The 26,134-nt window shown below is 40.7% G+C and overlaps 1 protein-coding gene across 10 annotated transcripts in view; it reads right to left on the bottom strand.

Moving 5' to 3' along the window:
• The window catches only part of DIAPH2 (diaphanous related formin 2), a 503,126-nt gene that overhangs the window by 124,944 nt on the left and 352,048 nt on the right, over positions 1-26,134 (bottom strand). For 8 of the 10 annotated variants that reach the window (XR_014784817.1, XR_014784816.1, XM_084813816.1 and 5 more), the window contains one exon: positions 20,701-20,796. Coding sequence is in view for 8 of the 10 variants with exons in the window: in XM_084813816.1 (XP_084669942.1) it covers positions 20,701-20,796 (96 nt within the window). In the remaining 2 variants the exon portion in view is untranslated. Of the gene's footprint in view, positions 1-1,387; positions 17,990-20,700; positions 20,797-26,134 lie in introns of those variants that run through there. The other 2 variants (XM_084813809.1, XM_084813810.1) reach the window with 2 other exon arrangements.

Here is a 26,134-nt window from a genome sequence, read left to right as displayed (position 1 = left end):
AAATAAATAAATAAACAAATCAGATCATGAGCTTCTTGTTGCAAAATTTCAGCTTAAATTGAAGAACGTAGGGAAAACCACTAAACCATTCGGGTATGACCTAAATCATATCCCTTATGAATATACAGTAGAGGTAAGGAATAGATTACAGGGATTAGACCTGATAGACAGAGTGCCTGAGGAACTATGGACGGAGGTCCGTAACATTGTTCAGGAGGCAGCAACTCAATCCATCCCAAAGAAAAAGAAATGCAAGAAAGCCAAGTGGCTGTCTGGTGAGGCTTTACAAGTAGCTGAAGAAAGAAGGGAAGCAAAAAGCAAGGGATAAAGGGGAAGATATATCCAACTGAATGCAGAGTTCCAGAGAATAGCAAGGAGAGACAAGAAGGCCTTCTTAAATGAACAATGCAAAGAAATGGAGGAAAACAACAGAATGGGAAAGACTCGAGATCTCTTCAAGAAAATCGGAGATCTCAAGGGAACATTTTGTGCAAAGACGGGCATGATAAAGGACAAAGAAGGCAGGGACCTAACATAAGCAGATGAGATTAAGAAGAGGTGGAAAGAATACACAGACGAACTATACAGGAAAGATCTTAAAGTCCCTGATAGCCAGGAGAGTACGGTCACTGAACTTGAGCCGGACATCCTCGAGAGTGAAGTCAAGTGGGCCTTAGGAAGCATTAGTAACAACAAAGCTAGCGGAGATGACAGTCTTCCAGCTGAGCTATTTAAAATCCTAAAAGATGATGCTGTTAAAGTGCTGCATTCAATATGCCAACAAATCTGGAACACTCAACAATGGCCGCAAGACTGGAAAAGGTCAGTTTACATTCCAATTCCAAAGAAGGGCAACGCCAAAGAGTGTTCAAACTACCGCACAATTGCGCTCATTTCACATGCCAGCAAGGTGATGCTCAAAATCCTACAAGCTAGGCTTCAGCAGTATGCGAACCGAGAACTACCGGAAGTACAAGCTGGGTTTCGAAGAGGCAGAGGAACTAGAGATCAAATCGCCAACTTTCGCTGCATCATGGAGAAAGCAAGAGAATTCCAGAAAAACGTCTATTTCTGCTTCATTGACTACGCTAAAGCCTTTGATTGTGTGGATCACAACAAACTGTGGCAAATTCTGAAAGAGATGGGGGTACCAGACCACCTTACCTGTCTCCTGAGAAACCTGTACGAGGGTCAAGAAGCAACAGTGAGAACCAGACATGGAACAACCGAGTGGTTCAAAATTGGGAAAGGAGTATGACAAGGCTGCATATTGTCACCCTGCTTATTTAACTTATATGCAGAGTACATCATGAGAAATGCTGGGTTGGATGAATCACAGGTCGGAATTAAGATTGCCGGGAGAATTATCAACAACCTCCGATATGCAGACGATACCACCCTAATGGCAGAAAGCGAAGAGGATCTCAAGAGCCTCTTGTTGAGGGTGAAAGAGGAGAGTGCAAAAGCTGGTTTGAAACTCAACATTAAAAAAACTAAGATCATGGCATCTGGCCCCATCACTTCCTGGCATATAGAAGGGGAAGAAATGGAAGCAGTGACAGATTTTACTTTCCTGGGCTCCAAGACCACTGCAGACGGTGACTGTAGCCATGAAATTAAAAGACGCTTGCTCCTTGGGAGGAAAGCTATGGCAAACCGAGACAGCACAGTAAGAAGCAGAGACATCACCTTGCTGACAAAGGTCCGTCTAATCAAAGCTATGGTTTTCCCAGTAGCAATGTATGGCTGTGAGAGCTGGACTATAAGGAAGGCTGAGCGCCGAAGAATTGATGCTTTCGAACTGTGGTGCTGGAGAAGACTCTTACGAGTCCCCTGGACTGCAAGGAGGTCAAATCAGTCCATCCTAAAGGAAATCAACCCTGACTGCTCATTGGAAGGACAGATGCTGAAGCTGAAGCTCCAATATTTTGGCCACCTAATGCGAAGAGAAAACTCTCTGGAAAAGACCCTGATGCTGGGAAAGACTGAAGGCAAAAGGAGAAGGGGACGGCAGAGGATGAGATGGCTAGATAGTATCACTGATGCAATGAATATGAACTTGAGCACACTCCGGGAGCGAGCACAGGACAGGAAGGCCTAGCGTGCTATGGTCCATGGGGTCACGAAGAGTCGGACACGACTGAACGACCTGTTACAGATATAGTTGCTACGAAGATGACAGTGAAAGGTTTCCTACACTTCTTAATTTTGCTAAAGAAGGAGACTTGCTAGAAACAGGAGTCCTTCAATGTTTTACAAACCAGGTGGTTGAAGCAATATTTTTTAAACATTTTGTGTGTGTGACTCATAGGTATCTTTCTTAAATAATATATGGCATTAAAATATATGCCAGTATGTTTTTTGATCCACCTAGTTTCATGTGTACCCTATAAACGAAGATTGGAAGATGGATTTGGGATGGGGGTGGGGGACTGCATTCTGATGATGAACTGTCCCTAGGGGTTCTGAACACCATGGAAGACATTTTGAATTATAAGTGGAGCTAGAAGGCTGTGAAGATTTTGGAAATTAAGGCTGCCACTCAATTAAAGCAATCTCAGGTCAATTAATTGTATGAGTTTTAATCAATTAAATTTGCTCAATCTGTACATAAACAAAAACAAGAGTTTTGAGGGAAAATAATATGCTTTCTGAATTAGTCCTGCTCCTAAGGAAATTTGCAGAAATACAATCTTACAGCCTACTCAGAGGTGGCCAGTGTGATGACTAGTCTTAGGGGCAAACTAATGGGCAGGTTTTAAAAATGCAAATTGCATCAGCTGGGGGAGCAGGCTGATACTTAATGGGATCAGAGCAAGCATGGAGAGAGAATTTAACCCTTTCTTCCTTTGCTGAGGAAAATCCCTCTTCTGAAGCTACTATTTTCTTTGGAGGGAAATTCCCCATAAGCTTCCACATCTGGATCAAACAATTTTTTTCTACCCTTTTGCCCCACAGGAGGAAGAGAAATGACACTCAGAGAATTGGGGGGGGGGGGAGAAGGAAGTATTTGTTCTAAAATGAAGCATAAATGGGGGCATTTTTAATGAACTAGGTCTTTCATCAAATAGGCTTGATTAAATGTTGCAGCATAATAGACATCTCCACTTTCTAGATCTAAGGAGCAGCATGTGTGCATAAACTTGGCTGTCCTTACATTTACAGAGAAGGGGTATGAGAATATCATAAATTGAGATTTGCTATAGTTCATGATAATAAATTCATGGCACCATTCCAACAGACACAATGTCCAAGGATAAAAATGAATTCTGTTAAAATTAAGCAGATTTAATTAGCAAATTAAACGAAAAAGGATAGAATGGAGCCAATGTTGAGCTGAAAAACAGGAAATCGGCATCATAAGCCTAGAGCAAAGAGGCCTTCTGCTTGCAGCACGACTACATATTTCGTTATGAGATGGAGAAAGAGGGGCAGAGAGAGATCTCAATGACAACAAATTCAGAGTTAAGACCACAACACAACAGTTCTAATACTGTGGATTTGGCATGCTGATTTGAGGACTTGAGATTCTTACCAGGACAGACACACAAAAGGCTTTAGCACATGATCAGTACAAGATGTGCAGCTGCACAACTATTTTCCATTATGATAAACACATTTCAGCAACACTACCCATGCTACCATACACAATGGGGACACAAGACACTGCCAGATAATGGCAATGCCACATGATTGCTAATTTATCTATATACATAATGTTAAAGATCTAAAGCCTGTAGTCATTTGAAATTGAGCATTTGAAATAAGACTTGAAATACTCAAGGCAGAAAATGTTTGCAAAACTTCTGCTTCAAACAGAAAAAAATGGATGCTTGAGAAAACAGAGAGACTGCATAAGGCTGTGGTACTTTTACGTTTTTAATTTTAGTGTTTAAATGAAACCGTTCTTTCAACTACTTCCTAGTTCTTAGACAAATTCAAAAATGATATAAGTGATTCAGGCAGGGTCATCCCAATTTTAGGGGTATGATGTCGAAGTAACAGCCTAAGGGTGACTTCCACTGTTGTGCGAATGGACTTCTGCTCATGAAATAGAACTTCCCTTCCCCTGCCCTGCAGCCCCCCTGAAATCTGTTCCTGAGGATCTCTCAACCCTTTGGATCAGATTTTGGGGAGCTGTTCTGCTGTCAGGAGTCTGCCTGCTGATGGTACCAGTTGGATTTTACACTAAGGGTGTTGTCACATGAATATGTGAAGCTGGCTTATACGAAAACAGACCATTGCTTCATTTTGCTCAGTGTTGTATGTTCTGTCTGGTAAATGACTGCATGATAAATATAGCTGAGGAAGTGGATAGCACCTAACAGCTAGGCTCATTTAAAATTTTACACTTGTTTGCAGATGTTATAGAGTTGTTTGGTTTTATTCTTCCCTAATACACTTTGCCTGATTACTTACCTACACATATCATCTCCAATTGTAGCATTTCACTTTTTAATTTTAAATCTCATCTGTGAAGAAGAGGGTAACAGTCCTGATGTTATTAAACTTATTTACAATTCGGAAAATGCTAAACAGTCTCCTGTTGTGTATGTTAACACATTTCTGAATTTCATTCAATTCCTTTAACTGATTTCCTTCTCTTTCCTACCTGAATTCAACATCCTTTAACAAAACAAAAAATTTCCACATACAATTGTGTCAAGGAAGGAAGCATCTGTCAAGGGCCAGAGATTTCATGCATTTTCATATTCGCTATCGGGCCAGGTTTAAGGTATTAGTACTAGAGTACAAAGCCCTAAACAACTTGGGACAAGGATACCTGAGAGAGCATCTTCTCCCTTACCAACCTGCCTAGTCACTGGGGTCATCAGAGGGCATGTCCCTGGTGGGGACCCATGGCCCAGGTGGAGTCCACCAGGAAAAGAGCCTTCAGTGTAGTGGCCCCCTTCCTGTGGAACTCCCTGCCTTTGGAGGTCAGACAGGCACCAATGTTGTATTGCTTTCAGCGCCTCCTGAAGACACCATTATTTTGAGAGGCCTTCCTTGAGTGACCAGCCACTGTTTATTAAGTTCAGAATCTGTTGCTTTTAAATGTTTTGTTTTAATATGATGTTTTATTATTATTATATCTTGTTGTTCATGGCTCCGAAATCTTTGATGTGGAGTGGTATATAAACATTGTAAATAAATAAATATCTTAGTAATTTTAAAATGCCAATTGGATATTATGGAGTTTATCACCTTGAAAATTGTGTTTCTCTCTCTCTCTCTCTCTCTCTCTCTCACACACACACACACACACCCGTGCTATGGTTTTGATAACTGGGCATATGAGATTAACTGGCACTAGATTGACTTACATCTTTGTAGGCTGAGAAGCAATCAGCAAAGAAATTTAGAATAGCCTCATGTTCTGTTACCTATGGGAACTAAAAGGAGCACTCACAGTACAATCCTATGCATGTGTGCCGAGAAGTAAGTCGGGGATGTTGGAGATGGAGAGATGGATTTTGATGGTTCACTAGTGTTTGAGGCACAAGCATGTGAGACAAAACCTCAGTAAAATGGAGACACATATGAAACAAATATAGTGATTATGAAGATAGAAAACTTACTAAGAAAACTTACTTAATGGAGAGCATAATTAGCTACATTTCAAGTCTGAGGTTGGGAAGAAATGCTTCTGGTTAAATATTTGGGGCAAAAAACTTACTTGCCATATGTATGTTGTTTTCTGATGCACCATTTTGGGGGAATTGATAATGCACAGTAAAAATGGAGAGCGGTTAAATTGAAATTAGTAATAAAAACAAGTGCTTTAGAAGATAAATTAGTTCATATAATGCTATCCTAACATGGCTTCCACTAAAGAGAATTTGCCAAATAGCTTCGTTTTTCCTAATTAATGTGCATTGTGCTCCAGGGTAGTCAATACAATGACAATATAGTTGAAAGCAGCTTACATGATACTTAGTATATACCATAATATGTCTAAAAGAAAATAATGTCTCCTCTCCATCACCATTTACACATACTGAACACATATTTTCTTTGTTTTAAGCTTCACTCAGCACAAACACAGCCTCTAATGTCAACAGCTGTAGAAACATGTTAATAGATGAAGTAACGGTAGCAACCCAGATTGTGGACACACCTCCCCACTGAACTGTGAATCTACTTTAAGCTGCTTGGCAGCTTAATCATGAAACATCTTTTGTAGGTTCCCGCAGGGTTCCAGTTTGTGTCGCTCTCCTGTTGATTCTATGTCAGCTAAGGGAAAGATAATCTGGAAATCTAGAAGCTGATACCATAAATATGGTGACTATATCCAACTCACTCTCTTCTTTCTGTCTAAACCAGACTGTGGTCAGGTGACCAGCTGGATGCAGGTGAACACTGACAACTGACAGAATGGTTCTAAAGTCTTGTGATACAGTTGGTTGTAGAAGAAAATGGGGTTTGCTTTCTTAAAGGTTTGTTTACCGTTTGTTTACTGTTGGGATTTATTTACTTAAAGATTCTTCTGATAAAATTCCTAACAACTTTATTTTATTTTATTTAAAATATATATTTATATACTGCCCGATAACCATGGTGTCAGGGCAGCTTACAACAAGGACTAAAATAGATAAATAATTAATAAAATAAAAACAGCATAAAAACAAACCCCAGGGAAAAGCAATTTAAAGTAGGAATATTAAAAGCTCAAGGGGGGTGGCAAGTCTTGATCTGGCACTGAAATAACATCAAGACCTTTTCCTCTGTTGCCACCTTGGCAACTCACTGAATAACTGGAAAAGGGCCTAGGAAGATTTTAAGGTGAAGGTAGGGCACTGTGTTTTTATGGTTCCAATCTTTTGTAAATTGACCAAAAGGTTTGGCTATTGGGCAGTATAGAAAATAAATAAATAAATATATAAGAGGCAAGGATTTCCCCTCCACCCTCCCGTGCTGTTATGAGGCTTTTCTGTGCTTGCCCAGAACCAATTTGGCCCTGTGCTTGCCCAGAACCAATATTTCCCCTAGATTAATAGCTTTAATGGTAAAAAAAAAAACAGCATTTTGAATTGGAGCAGGAAACAGATCAGGAGCCAGTGAAGATAGCAATGCACTGGCATTGGACTCACTGCTGTAATCTAGTAGCTGTGTTCTCACCTAACTGAAGTTTCTAGACCATCTTCAAAGGGAATTGCATATATAATGCACCGTAGCTGTCCAAATAGGAGGTTACTAGGGCATGGATAAGTGAAGCCAGACTATCCCTCTCCAGGTAAGTTCATAGTTCGTGTATCAGCCTAAGCAGATAAAAGGTGAAGCCATAAGCTATGCCGTGCAGGGCCACCCAACACGGACAGGTCATGGCAGAGAGTTCTGACAAAATGTGGACCACTGGAGAAGGAAATGGCAACCCACTCCAGTATTCTTGCCAAGAAAACCCCATGGAACGTATCACAAGGCTAAAAGAGATGACGCCGGAAGATGAGACCCTCAGGTCAGAAGGTGTCCAATATACTACTGGGGAAGAGCAGACGGTATTTCCAAGTAGCGCCAGAAAGAGTGAAGCAGCTGGGCCAATGCCGAAAGGACACTCAGCTGTGGATGTGTCTGGTGGTGAAAAGAAAATCTGATGCTGTAAAGAACAATATTGTTTAGGAACCTGGAATGTCAGATCAATGAATCAAGGTAAGCTAGAGGTGGTCAAACATGAGATGGCAAGATTGAACATCGACATCTTGGGAATCAGCAAACTAAAATGGACAGGCATGGGCGAATTTAATTTAGGTGACCATCATATCTACTACTGTGGGCAAGAATCCCTTAGAAGAAATGGAGTAGCACTCATAGTCAACAAAAGGGTGGGAAAAGCAGTACAGGGGTACAATCTTAAAAACGATAGAATGATCTCAGTACGAATCCAAGGCAAACCATTCAACATCACAGTAATTCAAGTCTATGCCCCAACCACTGATGCCAAAGAAGCTGAGGTTGATCGGTTCTATGAAGACCTACAACACCTTCTAGAACTAACACCAAAAAAAGATGTCCTCTTCATCATAGGGGATTGGAATGCTAAAGTAGGAAGTCAAGAAATCACTGGGATAACAGGCAGGCATGGCCTTGGTGCACAAAATGAAGCAGGACAAAATCTAATAGAGTTTTGCCAGGAGAACATGCTGATTATAGCAAACACTCTTTTCCAACAGCATAAGAGGCGAGTCTACACATGGACATCACCAGATGGTCAATATCGAAATCAGATTGATTATGCCCTTTGCAGCCAAAGATGGAGAAGCTCTATACATGGCTCAGATCATGAGCTGCTTCTTGCAAAATTTCAGCTTAAATTGAAGAACGTAGGGAAAACCACTAAACCATTCAGGTATGACCTAAATCATATCCCTTATGAATATACAGTGCAGGTGAGGAATAGATTTCAGGGATTAGACATGATAGACAGAGTGCCTGAGGAACTATGGACGGAGGTCCGTAACATTGTTCAGGAGGCAGCAACTCAATCCATCCCAAAGAAAAAGAAATGCAAGAAAGCCAAGCGGCTGTCTGATGAAGCTTTACAAGTAGCTGAAGAAAGAAGGGAAGCAAAAAGCAAGGGAGAAAGGGGAAGATATATCCAACTAAATGCAGAGTTCCAGAGAATAGCAAGGAGAGACAAGAAGGCCTTCTTAAATGAACAATGCAAAGAAATCGAGGAAAACAATAGAATGGGAAAGACTCGAGATCTCTTCAAGAAAATCGGAGATCTCAAGGGAACGTTTTGTGCAAAGACGGGCATGATAAAAGACAAAGAAGGCAGGGACCTAACAGAAGCAGATGAGATTAAGAAGAGGTGGAAAGAATACACAGAAGAACTATACAGGAAAGATCTTAATGTTCCTGATAGCCATGATAGTGCGGCCACTGAACTTGAGCCGGACATCCTCGAGAGTGAAGTCAAGTGGGCCTTAGGAAGCATTAGTAACAACAAAGTTAGCGGAGACGACAGTATTCCAGCTGAGCTATTTAAAATCCTAAAAGATGATGCTGTTAAAGTGCTGCATTCCATATGCCAACAAATCTGGAACACTCAACAATGGCCGCAAGACTGGAAAAGGTCAGTTTACATTCCACTTCCAAAGAAGGGCAATGCCAAAGAGTGTTCAAACTACCGCACAATTGCACTCATTTCACATGCCAGCAAAGTGATGCTCAAAATCCTACAAGCTAGGCTTCAGCAGTATGCGAACCGAGAACTACCAGAAGTACAAGCAGGCTTTCGAAGAGGCAGAGGAACTAGAGATCAAATCGCCAACGTTTGCTGGATCATGGAGAAAGCAAGAGAATTCCAGAAAAACGTCTATTTCTGCTTCATTGACTACGCTAAAGCCTTTGATTGTGTCGATCACAACAAACTGTGGCAAATTCTTAAAGTGATGGGAGTACCAGACCACCTTACCTGTCTCCTGAGAAACCTGTACGAGAGTCAAGAAGCAACAGTAAGAACCAGACATGGAACAACCGAGTGGTTCAAAATTGGGAAAGGAGTACGACAAGGCTGCATATTGTCGCCCTGCTTATTTAACTTATATGCAGAGTACATCATGAGAATGCCGGGTTGGATGAATCACAGGTCGGAATTAAGATTGCTGGGAGAATTATCAACAACCTCTGATATGCAGACAATACCACCCTAATGGCAGAAAGTGAAGAGGATCTAACGAGCCTCTTGTTGAGGGTGAAAGAGGAGAGTGCAAAATCTGGTTTGAAACTCAACATTAAAAAAACAAAGATCATGGCATCTGGCCCCATCACTTCCTGGCATATAGAAGGGGAAGAAATGGAAGCAGTGACAGTTTTTACTTTCTTGGGCTCCAAGATCACCGCAGACGGTGACTGTAGCCATGAAATTAAAAGACGCTTGCTCCTTGGGAGGAAAGCTATGGCAAACCTAGACAGCATAGTAAGAAGCAGAGACATCACCTTGCCGACAAAGGTCCGTCTAATCAAAGCTATGGTTTTCCCAGTAGTAATGTATGGCTGTGAGAGCTGGACTATAAGGAAGGCTGAGCGCCGAAGAATCGATGCTTTTGAACTGTGGTGCTGGAGAAGTCGTACGAGTCCCCTGGACTGCAATGAGGTCAAATCAGTCCATCCTAAAGGAAATCAACACTGAGTGCTCATTGGAAGGACAGATACTGAAGCTGAAGCTCAAATATTTTGGCCACCTAATGCGAAGAGAAAACTCTCTGGAAAAGACCCTGATGCTGGGAAAGACTGAAGGCAAAAGGAGAAGGGGACGACAGAGGATGAGATGGCTAGATAGCATCACCGATGCAATGAATATGAACTTGAGCACACTCTGGGAGTGCTTCAGGACAGGAAGGCCTGGCATGCTATGGTCCATGGGGTCACGAAGAGTCGGACACGACTGAACGACTGAACAACAAATGTGTGAAAAATGACCTGCACTTTCAGTTACAATGATGGATTATGGAGCACCTCACAAACTACATATTTGATCATTTAGGGAAGTACAACCAACTCCACAACAGGCTGAACACCACTCACCTAAGTCAATGAACCACCTACTAACAATACCTCTGTCTTCTCTGGATTGCATGTCAGCTTATTGGCCTTTACCAATACCATTACCACACCAATGCATTAACTTTGGTAGAGTTTCACAGACTAATAGGATTGACAGGGGCTGTCTAATCCTTTGTTTCTAAGGCACAATGCCTTATACTAAAACATACCCAAGAGATCATTACCTGGATCCTCCTTGGAACTCTCCCAACAAACTATTTCTCAAGTCAATAATGGTGATAGAAATTTTTCAGCCAAATCATTGGCTCTGAATGCTGTTGATCTATTTTTAGATTTTCTCCTTCACAATGATGATTGCTTGATAGGCAAAATAAATACTTCTGTGCTGAGATTGTTGCTTACAACCAACTCTACTAAGATACATCATTTAGTTATTACTTGCATTAGAACAATTATAAAATAAACTGCATGAGAAGTAAAAGCAATTTAGTGAACAAATATAGGTTTTCAGATTACCTTGGGACATTTTATGGGGGTCTCTGACTAAAGCAATTACTAAACAACAAACAATTTTGAATGCAAATATAAATTACATTTGACAAAATGGGCTTTACCCTGTGAAAGCTTATGCAGTAATAAACATCTTAATCCTTGAAGGAATACAGAACTCTTCTTTATTATTTGAAGAAGAAATGTTAATTCAAAAACTCAGATACATGACAATATGTATCATATTCCTATAAAATATGGAAATACAATTGACTGGTTTTCAGCAGACCACAGTTTTTATCCCCTTCTTTAAAGCAACCAATTTTAAGCAGCTAGTTCTGAGCATGTAAACGGGAGAGGTTCAGTCATTCTTAAGTGCAGCTTACCTACCAGCAATATGCAAGTAGGACAAGAATTTGGTTATCTTGGACAGCTTCCAACTGTGTCATTCCATTAGTGGAAATGATGTTGCACTAGCAGAAACTAGGTTCTGAACTATGCGTAAGAGAAGAATCTAACTAAACTTATGTTTGCAGAAGCAGCTGCAGAAGCATTTGTGCATTATGCGTGTGCAATCTGGTTGTACAATGGGTTGCACAAGCATAATGTACAACTGCAAGTGCAACTGTGCTTGCACAAACATAACATTTGTTGTTTCACAACTTGTTGTGCAAGTGTAATGGGCAACCACTTGCACAATGGAAAGATTCAGCGGAGCTCTGCTGACGCTATTTGAGTTTGTGGAATGACATTGTTGGATACTGCCCCTTGAGCCACAAAACTGGGTAGGTTATTATCTATTATGACATTTTAAAGCATTTATGCATAAGCCCCAGTTCAGAAACTGCCTGCACATACATAATGAGAGGATCCATATTGTCGCAAATTACTCGAGTTGAGCAATAAGCATCCCCTAGCGTTAGTCATTAAATAGTTCAAGGTCAAGAAGCCAAGAGTATCAGTCTGAAGCCAAGGAAAATAAAACCAGATATAGGGATGCTCTGAAGAATAGTCGTTCTGGGTTTGAGAATAATCAGAGCCAGGTCCAGGAGCTGGCAAGAATGTTTCTGCTAAGGATGAGCATTAGCAATTTCTTCCAGCACCTGAACTGGGTTTGAAGCTTGTCTTTTATGCAGAAGCTGATTGATAAGTGAGGCAGGCTGGGTCGAGCTGCAGATGTCTTCTGCCTGCCCATGTGCTGGGCCCTTCCCCAAACATTCTCAGGCTGAGGCATTCTGTGTCTTCCTCCATCTCAAATGGAGGCACAACACATATCAGGGTGGCATGAGGGGTAGGGAGAGGAGTTGAGTGATTGACAGGTCTATCTCTTAATCACAGGGAACAGTTGGGGTCTCGTTCTGAGCAAAATTTGAAGAGCTTTTAAGTGATAGAAGAGGAGTTGCTTGTTCTGTGCCTTGTGTGCCTTCCTGATTTCTTTATCCTTCAATTCTCATTCTTAAACTAATCAACTTTATTCAAGCTTTCAGTCCTAAACTTTCCTTTTCCATTCCAAATCTACTCTATTCATTAATTGAATTCACCACCACCCCTCTTATTCTTATGTTTCAGTTGTTCTTGCTGTTGTTTGTTTGTGTCAGCCTAGTCTGTCTTTTTTGTCTTTAGTTAGAATTTAGCTGTATAGAAAGTGGGCTGATTTTATTTATTTATTTAAAATATTTCTTGGCTGCCTTTCAGGGCAGAAGCCTTCCCAAGGTAGCTTACAACAATAAAATACATAAAAACAGTTAAAATATTAAAACAGATAAAAACATAAAAACAATAAAAACAACAATAAAAGCCAACAATTTACCCATGGGGGCCGTTGCATCATGCTGGGAATGGTGCCTGCGGGTGCCCGGCTTGCTGTGGGTTGTCGTGTCATGTGAAGCCAGGCGGCAGGGATTGTTTGAGGATTAGACAACTCTCAAATAACCCATGGCTTGTTTTAGGGTTATTTGCAGGTTGTCTAAACCTCAAACAGTCCCGGCCATCTAGGTTTGCATGACATCACAATCCATGGCAAGCTGGGTGCCTGGTAGATGCAACAGCCCCCAGGGGTAAATTAACCCATGGTGGGCTGTTGTGTTGTGTGAACCAGGTCAGAGACACCTTCCTTACCTATCTTTCCCCCATTTTGGACTTAGTTTTCTAGGATAGGCTTTATTTTGAAGCAAGTTCTGTGTTCTCTTTCCTTTTAATACTGTGTCAGCAATTTATATAATAATTATATAACGTTGTTGTTACTACTACTACTTCAATTTTCTGTCTCACCGAGTTTTTATTTGTAGTATATCAGTAGTTTTATTTTTCTCTCTCTCTCTGTGTTGTATTAATAATTTTATTTCATACACACGCACTGCTGTGAGTGACCTATTATTGCAGGGGTTCCCAACGCAGTATCCAGGGATACCATGGCACCCACAGGCACCTCCAATGGTGCCTATGAATGGGTCCCCAACGTGATGCCTGTGGGCACCCGTTTTTTAAAAAATTACAAAATACTTTTGTATTTTCCCCATTTTTTTAGTATTTCATGCATGGATTTGTATGATATGCACAGAACGTCCTAGCAATTATACATGGGTTTCAGCAAAGTATCCATTTGAAGGTAGTGCCTATATGCTACCTGTTCAAATATTGAAAGAATTGTAAGGTCCTCAATCGATTGCATTATAGGAAGTGAGTGTTTATTATTCCAATGTTGTAATATCAGTCTTTCAGCTTTTAAAAGGCTGCAGAGAATCCATTTATGCTGACTGTTCGTTAATTTCCATTAAGCAGGTAAATAATTTAAAGGAGTGTGTACATCAGTGAATATTAAAGACTGTTCCAGTACAACACTTATCTCTGTAACAACCTCCTCCCCAAAAGAAGCAACCACTGGACGTTGCCAAAATATATGTTTAAAAGCAGTGTTAGCTGTATTGCACCATCAGCAATTAGCCAAATTAGATAAACCCTTATTAAAGAGACATTGCACTGTCCAATAAACACAAAAGTTTTTGCTGAATAAGATGCAGCCTATGATCCATAGATGTGACAGGTAGACACCAAAGTGGCTATCCACTTTTGTGGTGGTGCCCACAGCATGGTCTCAAATTCCCAAATGTGCCCATGGGCCCAAAAAGGTTGGGGACCCCTGTATTATTGTGTAGTTAGCCACTCAGTTACAGAGAGGGAGGGGAGTTTTGTATACATTATCATTTCTGATTCCAGTCCAAAGTTCCAATTCATCATCCCTCATCTTCATCACCCTTCCTTATTCCAACCAGTTCTTTTCCCAATTTTTAATTTGTTTCCTGTCAAGCAATCAATCGACATTACCCTTCTTCCAGCAGTTACTAACTCTCATTTTGCTGCAGTATTTTTTGTCTTGAGGAACTAGTATCCAGTGTCCTCCCCGTGTTTTTTTTACCCTAGAGGTTTTATTTTGAATCAAATTAAGTTCTGTGTTCTCTTAGTAGTGTGTGAGTGTCAGCAACTTACTTATTCACTGTTCTGTCTCACTTAGTTGTTCTTTGGTGCTTTCTCTTCCTTAGTTTGGGTATGTGTTAATTTTATTTTACACACACATGCACACACACACAGTTCTGAGTGAGTTCCCCTACTGTGCCATCATTTATTTAGTGTTCTGCACGTGAAACCAGTTCATGGTAGTAGTAAATCTCATGCAGCTGGGAGAAGAGGTAGTAGAGGAGGTAGTAGAGATAGGGCCGGAAGTGTTCCTCCTGGCATTGGCCATGTCCAACTGAGTCCCATCCCAAGGTCCATTGTTTGCAGCAGACAGGACCCACACACTGGAGTAGACATAGCAGGTTCATCCCAGCTCCAGGGCCAGTGATTAGTGGGAGTCAGCCCCCTTCCATGGCAAAGAGGGTTCTATTTGTGGAGGGAGAAGGAGAAGCAGCATGACTGAACCCCTGTCAGTGCGAGCTCCATGGATGGTAGATGCAGGGAAGGACAGTGTGCTAGACACTGAGTTTCCCCAGAAGATGTGGTTGAGTCACTACCACAGGATGCACCCACTACTTCTGTTGTGTTGGCAGAGACCTAGAGTTTAGGTGGTGGTTCTGGGTCACCAACAAAGGGGCAGATCATGGTTTGGGACAACTCTGAGGTGGCCACAGATCTTAACTATGCTACTTGCCTGCACAGCAGAAAATATCTGAGCAGGAAGATGCAACCAGGGCACTATACCACTACTGTAGGGGCTGTACCTCAGTAGCGGAGCACATGCTTTGCATGCAGAAGGTCCCAGGCAGGGCTGGAAAAAAATCCTGCCTAAACTCTGGAGAGCTGCTGCTAGTCAGTGTCAACAGTACAGGGCTGGATGAAGTAATGGTTTGACTCAGTATGAGGCAGCTTCCTATGTCTGCTCCTTCACTTGAGAAGACAGCACCAGTCTGTCCTGTCATGGGAAGAGATGTCAGGTGGCATGGGCAAAGTTAGCATGTCAGAGTATGAAAATTCTTCCTCTCGGCCTACCCTCTCCCCCACCACCCCAAGAAGCAGAGGGTTAGACAGGCCACTAGGGAGGAAATGGGGTACAGTAAGCATGGGGCCATGATATGGCAGTTTCTAATGCCACCACAAATCACCAGTTGTATCAGTGAGATGTTGGAGGCCAGTTATTTGGCAGGGTTCATCTCCTCAGGACAATGTAGCACTGGGTGTTTGCTTGAAAAATGCCAGCTGTTCCAAGTCTTCTGCCTTCTGCCACTGTATGCTCTACGTCTATCATACACTGTTGCCTTATTGTACTTTCTGTGATTTTAGTGCCAACTGTGAAACCCCCCCACCAAATTTTAAGTGTTTTTGATTTCTCATAAATCCCTAGCCCCTCACTTATCTTTCTGAAAATTTGGAGATTTCTTACCTAGGTACAGCTCTACGGTGTATGCTATTTTCATACAAATTCTCTCTCTCTTCCCCCTCCCCCATCCCACACAAAACCACAGAGAGTGGGAAGGGGAAGCAAATCACTCCCCCCTTCCTACTTCCCTTCCACAAAAAAACACGGCACCAATCCTTCTGACATATTGCAGGTTTCTTAGCTAGGGCCACCTCTATTCTGTCATTTTCATAATAACTGCCCACAAAAAATGTAGGAGGATAAACACAACTTTTACTTTTTTTTGAAACTCCCAAACTGTAGGCTGCTCTTGCACGAACACACATGCATGCGCGCGCGTGCACACACACACACACACACACGGCACTTATTCAACTAAAATTTGGCAGACTTGATCCCCTCTGAAGGGGCCACTAGGACTGTAGGACATCCAGTTCTACCAAGGAAAAAAAGTTATTGGCATTTCCCTTAAACACACACACACACACACACACACACACACGTGTGTGTGTGTTTGGTAAAGGCACTTAGCACAACTTTCCCTGTACCTATTTGTCTGAAATATGGTAGGCTTCATCCCTTCATAAGGGACTACTGGGCTTGTAAACAACATCCAAATGTGGATTTCCCATGCTAACCAATGGAAGGCATGAAGCTTCAGTTTTCCAAATCTCTTTGGATTCAGCCTCCGAGTCGAAACAGGTGATCACCAAATTGCTCCAAGTTGAACTGGGCTGTTTTCAAATCACTGAATCAAGGTCCAAATGGAATCTTGTGTTTGGTGCAAACCCCTAGTGCATATGATTATACCTTTAGAACAGAATAATGGTACAATATTCTATTGTTGCCATGTTCTTGAGAACCAAATACATTTAGGCATTACAAGACAGATTCCTACTCTCCATTTGTTAAAACAAACTATGAAGGTGGGAATAAATTCCTCAAGTAAATCAAGTACACTAGACACTTTTTAAATTGTTCTGCCTCATATTTATATGCTGCAGGATAATGTGCCAAAGTATTGTGTATAGTACTGAAAAAAATTATTTAGATAATACATCTCAGTCCAGACTAAAATAGTTGACGTTTACACTACAGATTTAGAGTTAAAAACTAAACAGCTATGCATATACCTCAAAGCTGTAACTTCTCTGCAGCAAGAAAGGGCGGGGGGGATGATGGCACGTAGTAACAATGCAGCTGCAATATTTCTGAACTAGGACACTCCTAAAAGGGCAGTAGCTATTAACGTTTCTAGAAATTTAATTCTATAGTAAAAGATTTAGCAGCTTAGTACAAAGTAAAAAAAACCCTCTAATAGAACAGTTAGCTATGCAGAAAAAAAATCGCTTAAGCTAATATTAGAGGGGATGTATTTCAGAATCGGTCTTGTCTTATAATCTCATAGCCTGAGGCTAGGATAAAAGGTCATGGATAATTGGTGAAAGAGTGATGGATGCTGTTCAAAATGTGTCCCTTTAACAGTTTCAGCTATGACAGGACACTGGCAGAATTGTTAAAGTAACAGGCATGTCATTACATTGAAACTTTATCACTGAAACATTAAATTACTGCCTTTTAAGGAAAGAAATGTATAGAAGATTCAGATTCTATATTTAAATTACTCCCTCCTTTAAAAACAAAAAAATTTTACATAAGGAGAAAGGGTGGGAGAGGTGTTACCACTTAAGATTACAGTGCCGGTGTGATTTAAAATGTATTTAGTGCAGATGTGCAGTGGCTGAGTGAAAACTTTGTTCACAAGCAATTCATTAAAATGTATTATCATAGCCAATGAATATTTAAGGAGGCATTTTTTTATTTTTATAGGCTACACAGGCAGAAATTTTGTTCAACCACACTGAATTATAATCAGTTCAATTAAAATTATAGTTTTCCAAACAGGATGTCTTTGCTGCATACACAAAATAAACATCTTTTTTAAAATGCAGAATTTGTTTGCTGTATCTTATTCAGTGTACACTTGAAACAGAGATACAACATGAAGTCTATGTGTTGGCTCAGCTTTGCTGCTACAGACAAACAGTATGATGCAGTATATGCTACCACACTAACCTCAATCTCTTTGAGGAAGGTCACCGGGTCTCCAGAGGGCAGCCTTCCCTCTTACGCTTTCTCCTACTGTCATGCAAGAAACAGTACGGACTTAGAGGGGGAAGTTTAGCAGTTTATACAAGAAACCTGTTCTCCTGAGTTGCATCTGATCTTGCTGCATTCTGTATTGTGTATGTACAGAATGTGAGGAAGCTATAAGACTTAACAATCTATACTGGGATACTATAGGGCAGGTTACACAGTATAATAAGTACATACAAAACATGATGTGCACACTTCTTTATGGGCACCTGCATGTGAAGCTCCTGGGTTTTGACATAACACATCTTTAAAACGTACAGAGTAATCAATGACATTTACAATACATTATGGTGGGATCAATACTACAACTTATCTGAATTTATGCATATAGACCATTTGTGAAAATACCAGATGGCATAAACAGATTAGACAGTAAGGAAGCTAAATGAAACATACTTCCTTGTCTCATCAAAGAAAATTCTCCTTTACACCACGGAGCATTCTGTCTTATATATGTACCTATCAAAAACATTTTAGCTAATACAATTTCCATAAATTGAAACTGGATTCAGTTGCACCTCCCAGAGGACTCTTGATAATCTTCTGAAATAATCAAATTTGTTGACAGTCTATGATTTTGCAAGATCGCATAAGAAGCCTGTACCAATTGTCCCATGGTTAAAATTCTTTGCACTTTCAGGAGCTGAAACAAGATGGAGGCAACTTTCTCCATCCAAACTATGACCAATGAGGCTAACTACACGAGGACCAAACAATGGGTCTCCTGGGATAGGGAGGCATGAAATTGCTGTTCTATTAGGATCTTTTAGAATGTACAATTCAATCTATTGTTTTATTCAGGTGGTACATTATACCTCCCATCCCTGTGTCACAAACACACGTGCCATCACGGGTCTTTGGGGTTCGTCCACAACCGCCTTCCCCCCTCTCACGCATGCACCATAATGATATGTTTCTGATCCTGGTTTGTGGAAAACAAACTGTGGTTTGCAAGTAAATTAAGAGCTGCTTAAACCATCATTTGCCAGGTTTGGATGAAACAGTAGCCTATGATCTGCCGCAAACCAGATACTTCTAGTCACAGAACATGAGGGAAGGCCAAAGGGGAGCCTGAGGTTCATCATTACTTGCACACATGTCACCAGGGTTTAGCATTATATTTGAACCAACTCAGCTAGATCTCTGTGTTAGTGTGTACTTTACTAAAATTAATATCTTAAACAAATATAGCAATGGGCAAGGGTTTCTCTCCCACTATATATACTTTCACAATTTTATTCAGGAGAACTCAAAATACCAATGTAAAATAAAGTGTCAGTATAGTATTGCCAGTGACAAATTGTGTGTGTGTGTGTGTGTGTGAGAGAGAGAGAGAGAGAGAGACAGACAGACAGACAGACAGACAGAGACAGAGAGAGGCAATTCCATTTTTAGTTCTGGAGGCAAGAGTTATCATCAAGACCATAACTTTCAGAAGACCATACTATAAAAAAATAATTTAAGAGTTATGAAATACATCTAGACATACATTTTTCTCTCATATATATATATAAATAAATAAATAGATGGAATCATGTCAAGTTGTGAAAAATGCTGAAACTAAAGTGTTTTGCATCTGTCAACATTTTTAAATCTAACTTTCAACATGAAGGAGTTACCATAGAATGTACCCATTGTGAGTTAGAGCTAGTGGCTACGATATCTACCTGCAGAGCTTAATCTCTTAATCCTTAAATGGAAGCACCACATCTTTACTCCTGTCTACATATTTTAATACCCAAGGAAATTTACATATCATCTCTACTTGTTTTCCTCACTGGCTTTGAATATTTGCTATTAGCCCTCTTCATTTCCTCTCCCCATTCCCCCATTTCTCCCATTTGTGCCTCCAGCCAGACTATAGACTCTCCAGCTAATTCCTCTTTCACCTTCAAATCTTTTCTTCTCTTTCCCATGAAGGTTGTATTATGCTTTCCCACCATGCCCCCTCATAAGATGCTTGTTTTTTTAAGATAGGAAATGTAAGGAAATCCAATAAAAGTCTGCTTTTCAGACTAGTCCTGGGCCAGTAGCCACTTGACATAAATACATAAAGCAGACTATATATTTTAAATAAAAATATGCAGACTGCTGATATAGTGCAACCAGCAATACAAAATGGGAAACAATAATAAACATTAGGATTCACAGTTCCCAGTGTCTAAGGACTTCAGTCAATGTAATTATACTGATGGTTTCAATGATGTTCCACAAGTTACAGAGTGTTGATTTATATTTATTTAATGCTGTATCAAACACTGTGACTTTGCACATCACAGTAAGCCACTGTGGGTTAATTCACCTACAGGACTGCAAGATGTGGACTGGCTGCCATTTTGAATATGCAAGCTGCAGTGGGGGTACACCATGGTTTGTCATGCTGCGTGAACCTAGGCATCGTGGGTTATTTGAAGGTTAAACAAATCTTGGATAATCCTAGAACAACCCATTGTGGGTTATTGTGACATGCTGGCCCAATGGGAGCCTCTTGTGCTTTTTTTCTTTGCAGTCTACAATTATTACAATTACCATATTAAAACTTGTAATTGCATATAAATATGCCCTTCTGAGATTTCACACCTGAGCCAAAAAAGATTTCCACTGAAACTCATAAAAGTGTTCCCTAAATAGACGTCCAATCCCTGACTTTGAACTCTAGATATATTTCCTCCCAAACGATTCAATAAATGTCCTACCCTGAGTTCTTGGCATTCGTTTCCTGCGATCCCTGAATGCTGCCCCAGATTGCAGTGCCTCAAGAAGATTATCCATCACTCCGGTCTCGTCACCCTCTGTGAATAGTAAAGGAAGTAAAATTAATCTCTTTGCAATTCAGGCTATAACAGAAGGAAAAATATGGAAAGCAAAACCAGGGTCACATTTACATAAAGCCACTACATTAAAGACATGTATTGTACTGTAATGACAGCTGTCAGTTTCATGTGATAACATTGACTAGTTTCCTTATGAGGTCTATTAAGTACAATTGATATCAATGTCACTAGCTGTTCTTCTGACTTTTAAGACCTTGTCTTATGTATTATCGATGACATGTTCCATATGCAAATAAGCGGGTGCTGATCTGCAGCTGCTGTCACACTCTTAAGGTCTTTATGAAGATCTCTAAGCAAGAACCTGGCAAGCCCTTTTAGCAGAACTGATGCACATGAAGTAATTTGATAGTATATCAGCACCAAGTTAACTACCTGTAAGTTTTAAGAAAGACCAGAGACTTCACTGTCATTTAATGCAGATGGAGAGCTCTACCATGTTATTTTGCCATTCATTTCAATAGCACACAAACATCCACAGGAGCAAACAAAATGCAAGTATCTGCCACGTCCACAGAAGTGGGAAAGCAGTTGCAAGCATCTACCTATCTTAAGTATGACATCAAATGTTATACAACTGTTTTCTCCCCCTCCTGCCACCTCCCACACACAGACACATTTTAATTCTTCAATCAGACATGATTATACTAAACTTTCTTTATTTGGATACAGAACCTGTAACGGGAGTATCACTGAAAGGAAGCTTAACATTCTAAAAAACCACAGGCAGAAACTAATTCACCACTTAAAGTAGTGAGTGCTTGGGGCTTAAAATTGTTTGCATCCCTAGCACATTATGGGACTGATTTATTTAATTATACGTGTATTATTTATTTGCATGTCTAACTTCATGTTTCAATTTGTTCTGTTAATAAGGGCTTGTATCAGCATGTAATAATGCAAGACATACAGGGCATGAGGAGCTATAAGTTAGTAGAGGACCAAAGAGCCATGGTGCTTATTTTACCCATAATCACATTACAGTCTCAACTGCAGAAGCTCACTACATACGCTGAAGCAAGAAATAAAGGTTGACAGTGGTTTTCCTTGCCTACACCTTGTCTATAATCAAATACAATGTCATAAGAGATTAAGGCCATATAACATTACATTATTTTAATATGACTTAATGTATTTGATTATTGTTATATCTAGCACCCTGAACACCATTTAGCGAGAGGAATGCTACATAACAGAAGTATACACAAAGGCTCCAGCCCTGCTTTCAGTTATATACATTTAAGATCCACAGATTTTAAACATGCATGCCTGCATGCAGAATTGTGGCATATGCATGCAAATAGGAATATGCAAATATTTCTAATAGGAACTCTAGAAATATCTAGAAACACATAAAACATACACACTCCTCCATCACTACAGCATTTCCTTGTTCTTTATCATGATACACTACAACATTAACGTGTTTGAGTCAAAATACTACAACTCTCCCTGTGCCAGACAGTCCCAATTTGAAACAGAGAGGTGACCTACACCTTCAGAAAAGTATGTAATACAGCTTTTATAGGACAAAGTGAGCTATTTTAGAAAACAGGTGAAATTGCATGTTTGAATGCTCACTCTGTGCCAAAATGCAGAATGAAAACAAAACCCTTCCATAAGACTAGTTAGGAAACTAACGTTATCATGGAGAAGGCTATACTAGATCCCTCCTACCTGATATACTAGCTTTTCATGGAAAGGGATTTTATGACAGCAAGAAGCATTCAAACAGGGGATTTCACACTAGGCTTTTCAAAAGGTGCAGTCCTCAGACGACTGTACCTGCATGTTTTTTCTAAAGGCGTGTCCTTTAGGTCCTTTAGTTTCAGCAAGTACCAAACTTCAGTGAAGTTGAAAATCAATGCAACTGGGAGAAAAAAGTAAGTGCTGGGAGTGGTGTTTGATATGGGTAAAAGAGTTGAAATGAAGTTAATGACTGGGTTTGCATGAAGCTGGCATTCTACATGTCAGAGCACGTAATGTAAAAGAGCAAGAAAATAACCCTAGAATATGCTCATAGATACTCAAGTGGGTTATGATTCTGTTTGAATTCTTTTAAATATAGTAGAAGTTGGACTCTGGATCAAAGACATTGGCTGGTTCGCACAATTGGGGAAGGAAAATAAGCCATCGTAGTTTATTTTCCTACTCCACACGTGCCAGTTGTTCACCGCATCATTACCATAATTACACTCTCCAGGTGCTGTTTATTGAATCATTTGAACCTGGTGAGGGTGCGCAGAGAGGGTGGGCTACAAACCACCCCACAAGCCTAGAAGCCATGGGTTCTAGAGTGGTTTATATACACTCTCGCAGGATTCGAACGACACATCAAACAACACCTGGCAAAGATAATTATGGTAATACAACAGGCACACCGGGGGGGGGGGTTCGGGGGATAAGCTATGATGGCTTATTTTCCTTCCTTGATCGTGTGAACCCAGTCATTAACTTTATTACAACTCCTTTATGCGCATATCCAACACCCCTCCCAGCATTCACTGGACTACTAACAGGCTGCCTGAAAAAAATACAGAAGTGCTATTGCCTACTCTCTTCCAAGCATCTGATGATGGCACAGCACAAAAACGCAAGAAGATGATCAGCAGGTTGGAAATGACAGCACTGTCAGATGTGTTCCATGGCTGCACAACCATCAGTGAACTCCCTCTCCTCCTAAACTCGGCACATCATCCCCACAAGTATCACATCCTTGCCAAATTCTCATTCTTTTATTAGATTCTTGATTTGGCTTCAATATTGTCAATACGTTCTCTAAACCATTCAGCCTGGGTAACTCCAAGTTCTTTTTGTAGTTTTGTGTACAATTCCTATAGCCAAACATCACTGATCATTTTGAATACTGGGCTGATGTTTCCATCTGAAGACTGCTGAGTAACTGCATTTGGGATGGATTAATTTATGCTACTTTTAATTCCCACCTGTTTTCTCTGCCACATAATTAAGGTAAGCACATGGTTTAGAAGAAACATCCTCTCTTTGGACTGTTAACTGTGGGTGAATACAGATGATGATTTAGCAAGTGGTTACTTATTAAGGCGAGTATGAAACCAAGAAATTGTCATTTGCATCATCCTGCCAATTCATACCGATAATTTTAGCATATTATCAACAGAAATCTACAGAAGTTGGGAAACAGAAATATGGTACTGAGCAGAACAATATGGTAGAGCAGCTTACATACACAGTGTGGTAAATGGCTGTCTGCATTTGCCCAGAATCAAAGTACTCCTGAAGGGATAAGGCCACTCTTATACTTCTGCTATGAGCTGCTGTTTCAGCACAATGTCCTCAGAATCTGCAGTTGCAATTTGTACTTATCTTCTCATAAATGGTAGCTAGGAATGAAATAATGTTGAATTATGCTGTTCTATCTTTAAAAATGTTGAATTACTCCATTCCATCTTTAAAAAAATATATGGAAATGTAATATTCATTTAAGTGTACATTTTAGACTAACTACCGGTCCTCTGCAAAGTGATTTTCTATTGAATGCTTCAAATGTCTTCTGGTATATTTTAAAAAGCAAAAAAGGGGGAAATGACTGAGGGCTAAATGATAGAAGTACTTTGATAAACCAGTCACATCAACACCAAATGAATCCCACTCTACTGCCTCAACACCTTGTTGCTAAACGTTGTTCTCTTAAAGTCGCATTTCCCAGTTCATAGCTACACAACTCAGCTGATTCAAAGACACAAAACACTCTGCTCGGCTACATACCCAATGATAATTTATTACAATTTGGGCATGAACTGAACAAGATGTTAATGGTGTAGAACAGGCATAGCATTCCTCAAGCACACTAAGTTTGCAAACCTACATGGATAACCATACAGATCTGACATTTAATCCATCTCAGGAGCAGCACAAAAGATTGAACCATCTTTGCTTTTTAGAAATATGTTTTATCGGAACAGTCGGCACTAGCTTCATATAGCATGTGTTTCTGAGGTATTTGTAAAAGCTGGGAATCAAACAATTTCAACATAGTTTGTTGTTGCTGTTGTTGTTCAGTCGTTCAGTCGTGTCCGACTCTTCGTGACCCCATGGACCATAGCACACCAGGCCTTCCTGTCCTCCGCTCTCTCCCGGAACACGCTCAAGTCCATATTCATTGCATCAGTGATGCTATCTAGCCATCTCATCCTCTGCCATCCCCTTCTCCTTTTGCCTTCAGTCTTGCTCAGCATCAGGGTCTTTTCCAGAGAGTTTTCTCTTCGCATTGTTGTTGTTGTTCAGTCGTTCAGTCGTGTCCGACTCTTCGTGACCCCATGGACCATAGCACGCCAGGCCTTCCTGTCCTGCGCTCTCTCCCGGAGCGTGCTCAAGTTCATATTCATTGCATCCGTGATGCTATCTAGCCATCTCATCCTCTGCCGTCCCCTTCTCCTTTTGCCTTCAGTCTTTCCCAGCATCAGGGTCTTTTCCAGGGAGTTTTCTCTTCGCATTAGGTGGCCAAAATATTGGAGCTTCAGCTTCATTATCTGTCCTTCCAATGAGCACTCAGGGTTGATTTCCTTTAGGATGGACTGATATGACCTCCTTGCAGTCCAGGGCACTCGTAAGAGTCTTCTCCAGCACCACAGTTCGAAAGCATCAATTCTTCGGCGCTCAGCCTTCCTTATAGTCCAGCTCTCACAGCCATACATTACTACTGGGAAAACCATAGCTTTGATTAGACGGACCTTTGTTGGCAAGGTGATGTCTCTGCTTCTTACTATGCTGTCTAGGTTGGCCATAGCTTTCCTCCCCAGGAGCAAGCGTCTTTTAATTTCATGGCTACAGTCACCGTCTGCGGTGATCTTGGAGCCCAAGAAAGTAAAATCTGTCACTGCTTCCATTTCTTCCCCTTCTATATGCCAGGAAGTGATGGGGCCAGATGCCATGATCTTCGTTTTTTTAATGTTGAGTTTCAAACCAGCTTTTGCACTCTCCTCTTTCACCCTCAACAAGAGGCTCTTGAGATCCTCTTCGCTTTCTGCCATTAGGGTGGTATCGTCTGCATATCGGAGGTTGTTGATAATTCTCCCAGCAATCTTAATTCCGACCTCTGATTCATCCAACCCGGCATTTCTCATGATGTACTCTGCATATAAGTTAAATAAGCAGGGTGACAATATGTAGCCTTGTCGTACTCCTTTCCCAATTTTGAACCAATCGGTTGTTCCATCTTTGGTTCTTACTGTTGCTTCTTGACCCTCGTACAGGTTTCTCAGGAGACAGGTAAGGTGGTCTGGTACTCCCATCAGTTTAAGAATTTGCCACAGTTTGT

This window comes from Heloderma suspectum, chromosome 9 (genome assembly GCF_057233095.1).
Source record: "Heloderma suspectum isolate Gila_16-S chromosome 9, 16-S_ref, whole genome shotgun sequence".
NCBI classification, from domain to species: domain Eukaryota; kingdom Metazoa; phylum Chordata; class Lepidosauria; order Squamata; family Helodermatidae; genus Heloderma; species Heloderma suspectum.
This window is presented reverse-complemented; position numbering and strand designations above follow the sequence as displayed.